The sequence below is a fragment of the Zootermopsis nevadensis genome, unplaced genomic scaffold, assembly GCF_977971745.1.
Source record: "Zootermopsis nevadensis isolate Lab colony 2312 unplaced genomic scaffold, Znev_1.0 Znev_ptg000022l, whole genome shotgun sequence".
NCBI classification, from domain to species: Eukaryota; Metazoa; Arthropoda; class Insecta; order Blattodea; family Termopsidae; genus Zootermopsis; species Zootermopsis nevadensis.
Window position 1 is genome coordinate 24,087,207 of NW_028259154.1, and position 15,466 is coordinate 24,102,672.

The 15,466-nt window shown below is 38.3% G+C and overlaps 2 protein-coding genes across 2 annotated transcripts in view; one reads left to right on the forward strand and one right to left on the reverse strand.

The window, feature by feature from the left end:
- LOC110828320 (allatotropins-like) overlaps positions 1 to 12,621 on the forward strand; it is a 50,514-nt gene extending 37,893 nt beyond the window's left edge. The window contains exons 2-3 of the mRNA XM_022060944.2: positions 8,874 to 9,118; positions 11,511 to 12,621. Of these exons, the coding sequence (XP_021916636.1) occupies positions 8,883 to 9,118; positions 11,511 to 11,643 (369 nt within the window). The 5' untranslated portion in view covers positions 8,874 to 8,882 and the 3' untranslated portion in view covers positions 11,644 to 12,621. The remainder of the gene's footprint in view (positions 1 to 8,873; positions 9,119 to 11,510) is intronic.
- The window catches only part of LOC110828317 (ubiquitin specific protease 10), a 138,441-nt gene that overhangs the window by 105,341 nt on the left and 17,634 nt on the right, over positions 1 to 15,466 (reverse strand). The window lies entirely within an intron of this gene.

The following is a 15,466-nucleotide window of genomic DNA, read 5'->3' on the forward strand; positions in this document are numbered from 1 at the left end:
CAGTCTCTCTTAGAGAAGCTAATCGTAACTAAGTTGTTGAAAAATTTTCTCTCCGTACAAAGAAGCACGCAGATCCTGGGAATAAAATTACGTGTACTTTTCTTCCTATACGCGCTAAATAGCTCACCCATCTCTTCCACAACCATTATAACACGCTGTTAACAGAAAACAACTTACAACAGATTCAAAAAATGGCTGACAGCATTATATATTTTAAAACTGATACTCTTTATCGCTAAAATTAACGGTCATTTGTTTCTGATGTAGTATTTAGTTTGATAACGAACTTCAAACAAATTCCAATATTATTCCAAAGACAATTTCAAACGAGTTAAAAGTATTTACACGTAATGTAAGTACACTTAAAATATGCCATAAACAACTTAAAACTGGTTTATAACTAATTTTACGAGGGTCGCTCATTAAGTAATGCCCCACATTTTTTCCCTCAGAATATATTTATTCAAGATGGCTGAAATTTAGTGACAATATAAATCAATGTTTCCTTTACACATACTATTTTTCCACATAGTCCCCATCAACTTGTACGGTTTTACGCCAGCGTGGAACAAGTGCATGCATGCCTTGCCGGTACCAGCTCTTGTCCTGTGCACGCAGCCATGTCCTCACTGCTTGAATAACGCTCTCGTCATCTTCAAACCTTGTTCCGCGGATAGCATCTTTAAGTGGCCCAAAGAGATGGAGTCGGAGGGTGGATGGGGCAGCACCGTTCAACCAAATTTGGTGATTTCTTCCCGGGTTCTCGGACTTGTGTGAGGGCGTGCATTGTCATGCAGGAGCAAAATTTCTGCTGGATGCTTGTGAGGCCGAACTCGTCGGAAACGCTTCTTGAGGGTTTCCAGGGTCATAATGTACGCGTCTGAATTGATGGTCGCACCTCTTGGCATCACATCCACAAGAATGACCCCATCACTGTCCCAAAAGACAGTCATCATGACTTTTCCGGCGGAGGGAGTTGACTTGAATTTCTTCTTTCTCGGTGATAGAGGATGATGCCACTCCATTGACTGCCTTTTTGTCTCCGGCTCAAAGAGGTGTATCCAGGTTTCGTCACCTGTAATGATCCGGGACAGAAAGATCTCTCCCTCAGCATCAAAACGCTCCAACAATTCAGAAGAAATCGTTTTCCTTTGAATCCTGTGGTCTGCTGTGAGACTTCGTGGAACCCATCTTGCGCACACCTTCGAATATGCAAGAGCCCGGATAACTGCAATTACACTTCCATTGCTGACTGAAAGCTGTTGGGCCAATTGTCGAGTTGTGATGCGCCGATCCTCACGAATAATGGCATCCGCGCGGTTCAACATGTCTGGAGTGGTGGCTGTGGCAGGACGCCCAGAGCGCCGCAGATGACGGAGCACGGTTTCTTCACTTCCTGAAGCTTTAACTCTCTTAGCCCAGCGACCAACGGTGCTCCTATCGACTGCACAGCTTCCATACACAGCACACAAACGTTTATGAATGTTCACCACCGTTTCTTTTTCAGCAACAAAGAATTCAATTACAGCTCGTTGTTTGTAACGAGAGTCGTTCACAGACGCCATTTTAACAGTTCACTACAGCTCGGCTATCGGTTGGAATCATTTGAAACTCCGTACACGAACGCGGGAAACATCAAATCTCAAGCATGTAAAAGTGCACTTTTCTATCTTCATTATTGGCTGAGAAAAAAAATGTGGGGCATTACTTAATGAGCGACCCTCGTATAATGCAGTGATCAGCGTATACAGCTTTTTCATTGCTTGACAATCGATTAACATACAAAGAAATCTCTGTGCTATATCACGGCGTTAAATGGGATTCTGGCCAACAAATATGTATTATATAGGCCTATACATTCATATACAGAGGCGAGTCGAGAGTTGATCTTGAAACAGCTAAAAATTCAGTTTGTCTTCTGATGGAGACAGCAAGCTATCTACCTTTCTGTTAGATTGTTCCTCCTAGTGTAGCTTAAGTATTTCCTTGTTTAAACATATGAGTATTTATTATCTGCTCGCTTTAATATTATATATTGCTTGCATGATGCATTATTAGTGTTCCTCGCTTCTTGATCCACGAGCAGAAGGACGCTTCTGAGGCCTTCAAACCTGCGTGCCAGCCTTTGTGTCAGAAGATTAACAAGTCTCCGTCTGCTAAACTCTATGTCCCCATCTGTAACCCTTCAAACATTTCCACCAAGAGCACGCATTTGAATCCAGCCAATCTGTAAACTCTAGTGGCTCTGACTAAAGCAAATTAGACGATGCGAGCATTCTACCAGTAAAGCGTGTCTCTAATGGACGCAGTTCCTCTTCAGGGACTTTAAGCGACAAGCTCATCCCTTTTAAGTACAGCTTTAGTGTCTGCTGCCCAACAGTAGCACTCCAGTGTCCATATACCATACACCAAAGTAGTCAACTAGCTGGTTAACCAACAGGTCAAGACGCGAACCTCATTTCCTCACATTTAATGTAACTTGGAAGTGTAAAAATTAAGCATTTTGATTATAATCCCACTTCCTGTAAATTGACAAACATTGTTTTATATATATATATATATCTATCAAATTGTGCACTTAACGATCTAATAGACATAATAACATTTCCTACTATTATGTTAATTTTTTCAAGTACAACTTCAGGGGTATCCCCACCTTGTTTTAAAACACTCTAAAATTAAATATATATTTATTATCACAGTCTATACACAAACGTATTTAAAATGTTGTTGTTAAAATTTATATAACACTATAACATCTGTAGTATAAAATATCACAATAAGTTATATTATGTTATATTATGGCGCTTTTATCGTAGTATGATGTTACATTTATTATGGCGCTTATTATTAATTGTACGATATGTTTCGATGTTTTATACTACAGATGTTATAGTGTTATATAAATTTTAACAACAACATTTTAAATACGTTTGTGTATAGACTGTGATAATAAATATGTATTTGGTTTCAACACAAACATGACGCACTTAAGCTACAAACTCTAAAATTAATTACGTTTAAAACCATTAAATAATTACAGTAACCGTAGGAGAATATTGTAGTTCATAAATCCATCAGATTAATTTTTGTATACTTTTTATAATTGTAATTTATAATTTTTGTATAATTTTTGAGTACTATAAAAAGGCGGAATTATCTTCAGCCGTGATGCTAAAGAAATGTCATCCCCTTACTCAGAAAGAGATAATATATTAAAATAACTCTTAATCCAAGAGTTATTTTATTATTCCTACTGGGAGACATATAATAATAAAAACTACGCTCAGAGATACTAAATGTAATTCTGTTCTTGTTGGATTAATTGAATGGCACGCCCTCTCAGAGTCGAAATGTGAGAGGCAAGTGACAGAAGATTAATCATTTACAAGATACCACATACACAAAACAATTTGGTGATTGTGCTTACATAAACATTTATTCCAAAGACGAAGTAAAATTAAAAACGTTGAAAGCTTCCAGTACTAGACAAAATTGTTATAGCTGAAATTACTCGAGACTATCTGAACTTATAGAGAAAGTAAGAGGGGTGGAGGTAACTGTGCACGAGGACTTTCGTAGTTTGTTTTCTCCGTCAAATATTATTACAGTGCTCAGCTCGATTGGTGACAGACGGAGAATGTATCATGAATAAGACAAGTGAAACATTCATACGTTCGATTAGTTTAAAACTTGAAGAGAGGAGAGCGCTTGTAAAACCTAGGCTTAGATAGGAGAACAACACTGAAAAGTGTCTTTAAACATAGGGCACAAAAATGTGGATTTGATTCACAGGATGTGAATCAGTTGCTGATTTCTTTAATACAGTTATAAATCATGGGTTTCTACAAAAAGCGGGGAATTCACTGGCCGATTGAACAATTATCAGCTTCTTAAAGGACTCTGCTCCATGGAGTTATTTATAATATTTCCTGTCTTCTTAATCACAATCTTTGCACTTTTTCCACGAACCCACGCCAGCACTTATAATAATCTGTTCTGGATTGTTATCACACATTATTCAACATGGCTCGCTCCTTGAATTGAAGACTAGATTTATGAAGTGCGAGAGATAATGAATGAAAAACGATATGAGTGTAGGGAGTCCCAGTTAAGACATTATCAGAGAGCTGCTAGTAACAATTGTGAACTTTTTCCTCGTGGTAACAATTTTTTTTACGTTACTTATATACTCGTTACAGCAATGTTCTTCCGGTGCCAGTCACGTACACCATTGTTCTTACTGCACGTGCGAGTGAATTAATCATTTTACAACTTTTTCCACGTGAGTGGCAACAAATTCGTGAAGCATTGTTATGTTACAGACAGTCTGTGACTAAATTTCAACCTCTAGTTCTTTACCCACTCACCATTCACGACTTTATTATAATCTTAAATAAATTCTATTCAGCGGTTAGAACGCTGGTCTTGTAATCTTGGGGTCTCGGGTTCGATTCCCGGCGGTGCCCGAATTTATAACTTGTGTTGGGCAAGGCCGTGGTCTACGCAACACGGAGTTTTCCTCCGGGGGCTTACCCGGTTTCTCCGTGGCATCCCAACAATTACTCCATTCACACACAGAAGAAGGCAATGGCAAACCACTTCTGGATCATCTGCCAAGAACGTATATGAACAGGTCCCAGTCCGAGAAAAGGATGGAAGGATCCTGTTCATATGGACCTGTCGTCAGACAGAACACTAAATAATAAAATAGTCCAGTGGTTAGAACGCTGGCCTTGTAATCCTGGGGTCTCGGGTTCGATTCCCGGCGGTGCCCGAATTTATAACTTGTGTTGGGCAAGGCCGTGGTCTACGCAACACGGAGTTTTCCTCCGGGGGCTTCCCCGGTTTCTCCGTGGCATCCCAACAATTACTCCATTCACACACAGAAGAAGGCAATGGCAAACCACTTCTGGATCATCTGCCAAGAACGTATATGAACAGGTCCCAGTCCGAGAAAAGGATGGAAGGATCCTGTTCATATGGACCTGTCGTCAGACAGAACACTAAATAATAAAATAGTCCAGTGGTTAGAACGCTGGCCTTGTAATCCTGGGGTCTCGGGTTCGATTCCCGGCGGTGCCCGAATTTATAACTTGTGTTGGGCAAGGCCGTGGTCTACGCAACACGGAGTTTTCCTCCGGGGGCTTCCCCGGTTTCTCCGTGGCATCCTATTCACACACAGAAGAAGGCAATGGCAAACCACTTCTGGATCATCTGCCAAGAACGTATATGAACAGGTCCCAGTCCGAGAAAAGGATGGAAGGATCTTGTTCATATGGACCTGTCGTCAGACAGAACACTAAATAATAATAATATAATAATAGTTGAAACAGTACGGCTAAATGATTTGAGAATGAATAATATCCCTGCAGTTTGGCACCCATTTCTACAATGTAAGTCCAAAATCTTGGTGTTCATACACTCGGTGATCGCGAATCAGCATACTGACATGTGCCCTTTTCATCCCCACGCATTCATTTCCAATAAATTCTACTACATTGGACAATGTCAAACAAACCTACATAACACAGAGAATCTGAAATTCGCTTTCTTCTACCTCTCACGAGTAATATAAAAACGTACGACCTAATATGAACGTACAGTTCCATCTCACGCCCTTCACGCAACAAGCTTTCACGTCTGCAAACAGTCCGTGTAGGTGAACAAATAAGGTAAACAGCCCGTCAGATGGGTGACTTTACGTCCGGGACATTTTACTATGTTCGCCCTTGTAGTTTACTATGCAAATACATTTACACAACGCGGGTTGGTAACCTTGTGATGAAGCGTGCAAGAAATATAAAAACAGACCAGCAACCAACAGTTTCACTTTCACAGTTTCAAGTTATTTTACAGTTCATTATTATCACGTGCCTAGAAAAATTTCTTTAGATTAGGTAGCACCTTGAAAAGTTTCTGTGTTTTAACAGTGCATTTGTTAATATGCTAAAATCGTATGGTGTAGAACTTCGAACGATATGTCTTGGTGCAATTCGTGGTTTTGGTACGACCTCTGCACACATTCGCCATCCTCAGACAATCACACAAATCAGTCGGCAAGAAATCAAGCAGTCCATAAGGTCAATGACAGCTGACAGGTGATAATGGGTCATGGTGGGTATGAAGGACTGAACAATCTTGTAAAGGAGCAATTTAGCATGGGTATAAATGGTTTCCTGAGTCACTTCAATCCACTTTCCATTTATTTAACATCCATTTTCGTATAATATCAGAACTCATCGTTTCTTGTGCTGCTAAGTCTTAGAATATCAGAATGCAGACAAATGAAGCACGGCGAGCGCTGTACCACGATAGACAATGGCTGAATACAAAATCAGTTGTTTGTTTTCGATGTAAATTTTGCTCAGAAGTCGTCACGACAGAAAGACTTAAAGAAACATAACACTGTGGTAGCAGGACCCGTAGGTTCAACGCCGCTGACATCAGAGTACGATCCTAACCCAGTTTCTTCCGCCTACTCGTCTTTCAACTTACTTCCTTAATTCTCATCTTAATGTTATTCTTCCATCCATTAGGTCATCCAAGTTGACATTTGACATTTCTATCAAGTTCTTCTTTATTGTGAAACACTCTGAGCCAGAGACAAAGTTCGTAAATTGTTCGTTAATTAATATTCTAAAATGATCACGTACTTCATTCTTCTTAGGTATAAATGTTTTAGTAAGCAACGTATTTTCAGACACTTGTAATTTGTGTTCATCCTTCAAAGTATGAGAAACGTTTCACAAACACAGAAAATAACAGTCATTTTATATGCTGATTTTCGCGGTTTGGAAGGCAGTTTCCGAACTCCCGTCTTTGTCAAAAGTTTAGTTATTAACCCTAGATAGACAGAAACCTGGTTCACTTTTAACCCATTTGGGATTTCCTCAGGGAATCGTCATCTAACGTGCACTGCGACATGGTTTCCCACTTATACAAGATTCCCTCTCAGTTTGCTCGCAGTTTCAATGCCAGATGATGTTTGGATACGCTTAGGTTATTTATTACAACGATGGCGTGTTCCATATAAACTGAAATCACTGATTCTTACAAACAGCAGTATTATAAAGACTTTAAAGTAAAAAATAAAATTTGTTTCTGACGCTTCCCCCCCCCACCCCCCACTCCACCCCACCCCCTCACTTGTGCAGAAACAAATTCTATAGCAAAGTTGGTTAGACTCTTCCAATTTTAAGTTATTTAAGAACGTTTATTTAACTACATAGTTTTAAATGATGGGTTGACGTCGTGGACTATTTATGATATCCTCCAAGGTTTTCCCTTGAGGGACTGAGGAGTACCAGAAGAAGTTTCAGTAATGATGGCATGCCTTCGGACAAAGATTCGATTCCTGGAACTCTTGATAAGGAATCAGAAATGGCAATCACTGTACATCGACGTTCATAACAAGATTAGAGACAGGCGCCTTCCGTGAGACACGTCATTGCCTAGCCACCGTACTCTTGCAAAACTGAACGTTCTTACGCCATATTCTTAACATAGTTTTAAGTTTAAAGAAATTAAGAACTGTACGCAATTCTGGCCGGGGCATTCGTAGGGAAAATCTGTCATAGATAACGACAATGGTAAAATTATTTTAACTGACCTGAGATCTCATGGAAGTTTACAATATTAATTAGGCTGTTAAGTTACATGGTACAGGTTATATATTCGAATTTAGTTTGGTAATATTCGTTTACAATAAAAGTATTAAAAGGAAACTATATTCATACGTATAATTAATTTCGGTATTACCGTGCGTGCGTGATAGTTGAGTCGGTGTTAAGTACATGAACAAACAGCTTATTGGAATCTCAATACGGGATAGATGGCTGAGTGGTGACTTAGTGGCTGAATGAGGGAGTCAAACGAGCCAAAATAGAAATTTTGTGTACAACTCTTAACGCAGAGCCAACTAATATAAAGTTTAATGTAAATCCATTCGGTATTTTAAAGCTGGAAGAGAGAGAGAGAGATAAAACTACGTACTATATGTTGATCTTAGGCACGTGAAGTGAAAGCAACTAGGTTCGATGCTCGAGTAGTGATATCCCCTGTCAGTATAGAAGGAAGAACAGTTGAAATTTCACCTGAAAATAATTTCGTGTCCATTGTAATTTAGTCAACGGCAAATATTTCCATGTATCGGAAACTCTGTGTTTTATTTGGAAGTGTAAATATAACTTTTCATTTTAATGTCCATACAGAGAAAGTCAATTAAAATTCCGAGCACGATACGCAACCTCATATCATTTCTGTCAATCTTTCTAACACCTACGGAAACACTCTGTCTAGTTAGACTCGTTTTTCATAATGTGGGTTTAATACAGGAGTGTCTCCATTTAGCTGGAAAAGGATTTTATGTAATGTGGTGGGCCCACTTAAGAAGATTAGGTTTAGAAAATGGCTGTCTTCTAAGTTGTTGGGCAATGTGGTCTGTCGAACAATCTGATGATGCAGGCAGCAAGGACCTCTGAAACGTCGGTAAACTTCTACCAGACTACACGGCGCAACAACCCAGAAGACTGCCATCTTCAGACTCACCGCCATGAAAATCTCAAATCCTACAAAGATTATCTTTATGTAACTGTCTCACTGACTAGGTACCTTTTTAACTGAAGACGGTTGGTGTTTCATAAGAAATATCTAAAACAGTGTGGATATACGAAGGGGGAATTAACAACACGTCGCTATTAGGCACCTCAAATGACATGCAGGTCACTCACCATCGTCAGGATAGCGAGTTAGCCCAGAACCATGTGCAGTAGCGAATTTTAACTTTTATGTCGATCTACCACTGAAGAGCGAGATAAAATCTAGAAAAGACCGGAACAAAGACTTTAAAACAGTGTTTCTTGGTGTTACAGGTCTGCAAGATGAGAGCATCACTGAGCGTGAACTGCATGATTGCTGCGACAGTCCTAGTTGTGCTGGTTCTGTGCGACTGCGTAAGTTCGGGGCCTTCATACCAGAACGCGCGAAACAAACCGAGGACAATACGCGGCTTCAAGAACGTAGCTCTCTCCACCGCTAGAGGTTTCGGAAAACGGGACGGAGCCCTCTCGTACCTAGCTGACAACGCTAACACGGCATCTGAACCAACACTCGAGAGGTAGGCAAACATGTTCTGTAGAAGTAACTCTGAAACCACAGATTTTTTCAGTCTCTTGGTAGACTCCTTTGAAGGAATATCGGTCCACAGCAAAGCCTCTGTGCAGACCGCAGTTGATTCAAGAAGGTTAAAATCAGAATTCACAAATTTTAATCATATCTGAATTTTTAGCCATGTACCACATTTTCGTAAGATGGAACTCTTCTTAAAGCATTATTTGAGCTTGTTGCAAAACATATTGGGGAAGCCACAAATACAAAGTACCCATTCAGCTTACAGTTTCGAAGATAATTATGCTGCCAGACAGAAGGACTAACACGGTTCGAAAACTGTGTTTAAGTAAATAGCTCCTCTGAGCACAGTCCATCTTAAGAAATTACAGTTGCTCAGTTGGGTTAGAAATTCTTGGCATTTTATGGTGCCTGAAGGTCCATTATTGTGCACATAAGAGTCACCCTTTGCAACATGTTATTAACAGGCTGGGTACCTGCTGTAAAGTACGCTAATCTCAGATATCCTCGCTCTCTGTGCTTTCCTTAGGCCTAGTATGAGAGACCAAGTTCCTTACCCACACAAAAAGGCAACTCTATAGTTTGTACGATTTCATATTAATGTGTAAACAAGAAATAATAATTGTGGACATACTGGTTCCGAGATAAGATACCTGCGATATGTATGCCATCATTATGTCACAATAGTTCTCGACACATTATCATTCCTATTTATATAACTTCCACATCTGATTTGCTTCAAATTCTAAAGTCTAATAATAGAATTGAACTGTTCACTTTTCCCATAGAGTTGATAAAACACTTACTCGTATAATCGCTCAGCTAGTTAATAAACCCCCACCTCTTTAAGACAGTCCTTAATATTATCCTTCCATTTACCTATAATTTTATGTGCATCAAAATGAGACTCACTTAACATGGCTTTGTTTGTTTTCTATAATTAAACTCACAAATAATTCAAGTAATTTATCGCCTCAGGGTACGACACAGTTAAGCCCAGCCGTGGAAACAAATTACATGAGACGCTAGAACTTGGAGGGAAAACTTGAAGGAGTGGTATCTCATAGTATAATATTATTATAATGTGAAATTATTTCCTTAAGGAAATAAACTTACTTTCTTTACATTTGAAATATAACTATTGGTTTTTTGTGATATAAAACAAATCATACTACAACCGTATCTGTAGCTTGGACAATGGGGGCGGAACAAAAATGCCCTTCTTTTCACATCATGGTGAAAGCGTGACGGTAAAACCCCCAATCGCTGTAATCACGAACTAACAAGTAACATTGAAAGCCAATTGGTCGATTTCCTATCAGTTGTCGAAATTTATATTTATAAGCTGTTGCGACGTACTGTATGTGAATATCATTATCTTTAGTTTAATCTTAAGTGTTTATGCATTATATAGGATTTTCCAGTAGAAGCATCTGGTAACACAGCATATTTCAATCAGTCCCACCCACTGGTTTAAACCGGTTGTATCAGAATTGCGAAAGTGTGATTTTTCTCTTGCCGAATTTTAAAACAAATCATTAAGTTCTTTTACCAAAGCACTGGACCCACGACCACCAGATGGAAGGAAAATAATAAAATGTACAATACGAAGTACTTTGTATAGGCACGGATTGAATTCACTTAATTTACGATAAGGGCTATTTTGGACACTTTAATGAAGGTCCGAGTTCTCTAAAATTCAAGGGAATGTTTTGACCAGATGAGCAACTATCCTATTCCCAAAACGGATCCTGCTCCTGGAGTTTTTAATGGCGTAACATGATACAACCAGAAGCACTCTGACTGAAATTGTGTTGTCCTGAAATAATGTTAAGCCAGAGAAACGTAAAGAAAATTAGTTTCTGTGTTTGTACATGCCTTTTTATTAAGATGTACTTGAATATCAAGATGGCTGTCTTCTAGGTTGTTACGTCGTGTAGCCTGGCAAAAGTTTACTGACCTTTCAGAGGTGATTGCTGCCTCCATTATCAAGGCGATGAGTGCGGTCATACCAATATTCGCCAATAAATGATATTACAACTCCAATTTTTAGTAAAGCAAGAATTCCCCATCTTCTGCTTCTATTACATGGAATTCTTATGCCTCCCCTGCATTCTTCCTCCCGTCATGTGCTGGGATACCAAATGCAATTTTCAGTGACCCCAGACATAGTGTCGAGAATATAAATTCGTGTCCGCCGCGGAAACTAACCCCAGCCTACCAACCCATGGCAAGTCACATGGAAGTCGGTATTGTATTATTTCCGTAACATTTACAATTGAAAGGCTATAAACATACTGTTGCCAGTTTTTAAAACAACAAAGCACCATAGTGACTCAGTTGATGGGATGTCGCTAAACTTACTTGTGATGTGTTTACAGTTTGCCTGTAGAGTGGTTTGTGGAGGAGCTGCGAACTAACCCAGAACTGGCGAGGATCATAGTGCACAAATTCGTTGACGCTGATCAAGACGGCGAACTGTCTGCAGAGGAGCTCCTGAGACCGATGTATTAAGTCAACTAAAAACATTCGCTCCTGCCGTACAATTTTAAGGTCCAGAAAAAAAAAATACAGTTACCTCTTCTGTGTAGATTCAAAACGTACATGAGCGTCATTAAAATAACAGGAATAAACAAACACAAAATCCATGTAAAACTAACTAAATTCATAAGAGTATGTTAGCAGTCTTATAAAATAGTAATACTCTTTATTTTTTAGAAACCCAGTTGATAAATACAACCTTAGAGAGTAAATCCATTCGGGAGATAGGTAACATATTAAATGACGCCATTGCTGAATCTCAACCATAACAATAAAATGTACCCCTAGTCTTAGATTACACTGATTGTCACTTTTCTGGAATTACTACCCTGATGGTAATTAATGTACGGCATCAGTGAAATAAATATGAAATATAGAACTCTCTTTATAATATGTTTATGATTTGTCTTGTAGATTTTGCTTGTTTCTCGCGGTAAGGGCTCTTTGTTGTTGGGTGAACTTTCTTTCTGTATATAAATGTGAGCCCTCGCTCAACGACGATCTGTTATCACGAGGAGCAGAGCAAAGCAAAGCGTCTGTGAAACAGTCAACTCAGATAATTACCCTGTCCCAACATTACAACGTTTTTAATTTAATTACTACTTATTATAGGCCAGTATGTTTACAATATTAATTCCAACGTGAAATGAAGAATTAGTGAAAGTATTCGTCACATATGCATTTGTGAATTTGTAATCCTAAAAAAAGGGTAACGCTGTGTCTTTAGATGAGTCTAATAATAAATCTGTGTAGTTAGACTTAAATTTTATATTTGTTCTGTAAATCAGTGTGTATCTTCGAGGTTATATATTAGAGTTGACTGCAATACTTCACCATCACGATCCAACACCGTTTAGACAGGTAGATATAAGTTTGAAACGTGTAATCAAGTAAAAATGTTGTGTTGTGTACAGACAACAAAATAAAACCCAAATTGATATGCAGCTGTTACGTAAGAAGGAATTTCTTTTTGGGTTAAAAATTCACCCCTCCCACTTCCTACGTTCAAGAAATATGAAATAAACTCCAAGTAGAAATATGACAATTTCGCCCGAAGTATGAAGAGAAGCCCCAGGGAACCTGCTTCTCCCCTCCAAACATTTCTTCTTGTAAATAACTAAACTAGTGACGTAACATTTTCTTCTATCTTTTTTTGAGATATTGTTGCAGTTCTATATTTTAAAATTAAATTTAAAGACTTTTTTCAGAGACGGAGACACAAAGACACAAATGTGAATTTTACTACCATATCCCTGAAGTTAAAGTTTGGCTCTTCCGTAAAACAAGAACAGATATGAAGACAAGTTTGTGAAGAGGAAATCTTGCAATTGCCTACAAATATCATAACTCAAAGTACGAAGACAGTGGTGTCAACCTGACTCCATAGAACACAGTCCTTCTCGATAACCTAACAGTTGCTCAGCTGGTAATGAAATTCCCCGCATTCTTGCATTTCTTTTAGAATAATTTTAATATTACCCTCCCATAAAAGCCTAATTTCTCAAGTGGTCTGTTCTCTTCAGTTTATCCTATTTTTAATGTGTTTGTATTTAAAGCTAAAAACATATTTACAAAAAGTACCAAGAGGGAAATTTAAACCACACTGCCCTTTCCATTAGATTTGAGATTATTTAAAAGTGTTATATTTCTACTAATTTTATTTCCATACTCTTGAAAGGCAATCAATAATTTTCTGGCCTGATATTTAATAAATTAGGCATAGCTTTTAGAAACTTCATTAAATTAATTAACGCAATATACGTATCCTGGCGTTATTTAATTAGCATAATGGCTTCAGTTTCCCTGCGTAATACGGTATGAAAGAAAGTTGAGCAACTAATGCACTGCGTAATGCCTACCCCGCCCCAAATGATCCTCAATCACGAGACTCCCCCGTGTAACTAGACAGTTCGAGCAAAGCCCACTGGAATATGACTGTATCTACCTAAACAGTATACAAACCCTGTTCTGGGTTAAGAGAAACCTGTAATTATGATCATAAATTAAAGAATATTAAATTTTGTAATAGAAGAATGCAAACTAGCTACAGACAGAGATAGGTTTACCTAGCAGATAACAATAAAAATCCATAAGAAATTTTAGCAAAAATTAATTATATGGAACAAATATTCGTTTGTTTCTCCTGTTTCCTTCGTTGGCAGGCGACAATTCATGGTTTATACACAACATAAAGTAATCTCTGTCCACTATATGTCGTCGCTTCACAACCATTGCATGTTCTATGTAGTGTCTCGACGGAATATAATATAAGAGGGGTAAGAAGTCATATCATTACTTTTCTTTAGAGTAAAATAAATAAATAAGTAAGTAAGAATAATTCAGCGCTGATTTCTTGCAGTGAGTTAAATTTAATGTGTTTGTTAATGCGCAAAGAAGTAGCAGGTGTGTAAAAGACTGAAGCAGTTTCGTTACTACAGTACAGTTCATTTTTAACAAGTTTCAAGAACAAAAACTACATCTTTCGGGACCATTCTCCTTTAAGGTCATATATATTCATAAGACTGTCATAATAAAAGAGCACTTTCATTGTTTCAGTACAGTTCATTTCAATAATTCCACGGAAGGCCGTCTGAAAGAGGAATGAATTTATATATTTATATGTTTTTCGTAATAAATAAACGACTTTTTATTTCAATAGAATTTGTTAGTCTCGGGTTCGATTCCCGGCGGTGCCCGAATTTATAACTTGTGTTGGGCAAGGCCGTGGTCTAGGCAACACGGAGTTTTCCTCCGGGGGCTTCCCCGGTTTCTCCGTGGCATCCCAACAATTACTCCATTCACACACAGAAGAAGGCAATGGCAAACCACTTCTGGATGATCTGCCAAGAACGTATATGAACAGGTCCCAGTCCGAGAAAAGGATGGAAGGATCCTGTTCATATGGACCTGTCGTCAGACAGAACACTGAATAAATATAAATAGAGTTTGTTATAAGAATACCTTTGAGGTGAAACGGGTGCTTCGGCAAGGAGTACGGAATGTAACGACACATTTCTTCCTGTTCTAAGCATTACGCCGACAAGGCGCATGGAGGAGCGGAGGTAGAACTTAACGCGTCTTAAAATCGACAGGAAGTGGAAATATCAGCTTCACTCTCCAGCCAAAAGATAAATTAAGCGAGAATATAGGAAGCTAATAGACCTATCCGAATGGTAGAAATAATGTGGAGAGCGACGAGAAAATGAAACAAATGAAGAAGAAGGAGGCGAATTATTTAAACACTCCTCTATACTTTAAATCACAACAATAAATTCGAAAAATCACTGGTGGCTTAGTTCACATAAAAAGTTGAACCCGCAGAAAACTACTTGAACAAGGATTCATTTAAGTTTACAAAATAACTTACCTAATCACGAGGAATATATGATATTTACAATAAGCACCGATAAAGGGGAACGAACGTTAGCAACATAACTTATTACTGCAAAATATTACTAATAATTACTCAATACTTCAAAATCTTCACGAACAGCACATTCATTCTATAGAATCTTGCAAACCTGCAAAGTTATGTTAACTAAATAAATGAGAGGTAAAATAAAAGTAATTCCATTAAACTTGCCCTTATAACAACCTCATCAAGACCACAAATATAGAAGCTACTCTACTCAGTATCAATTAATAAGAACCGACTCGCTTTCTAGACTTTTTAACCAGATTTCAAACTTCTAAACATAATCTGGAAGTTAGACTTCTTTCCCGGGGAACAGAAGCAGAGACAAATTTCACTTCTCTTATCTCCAGAGCCGTTTCGTACACAAATGGGAAATTTAAC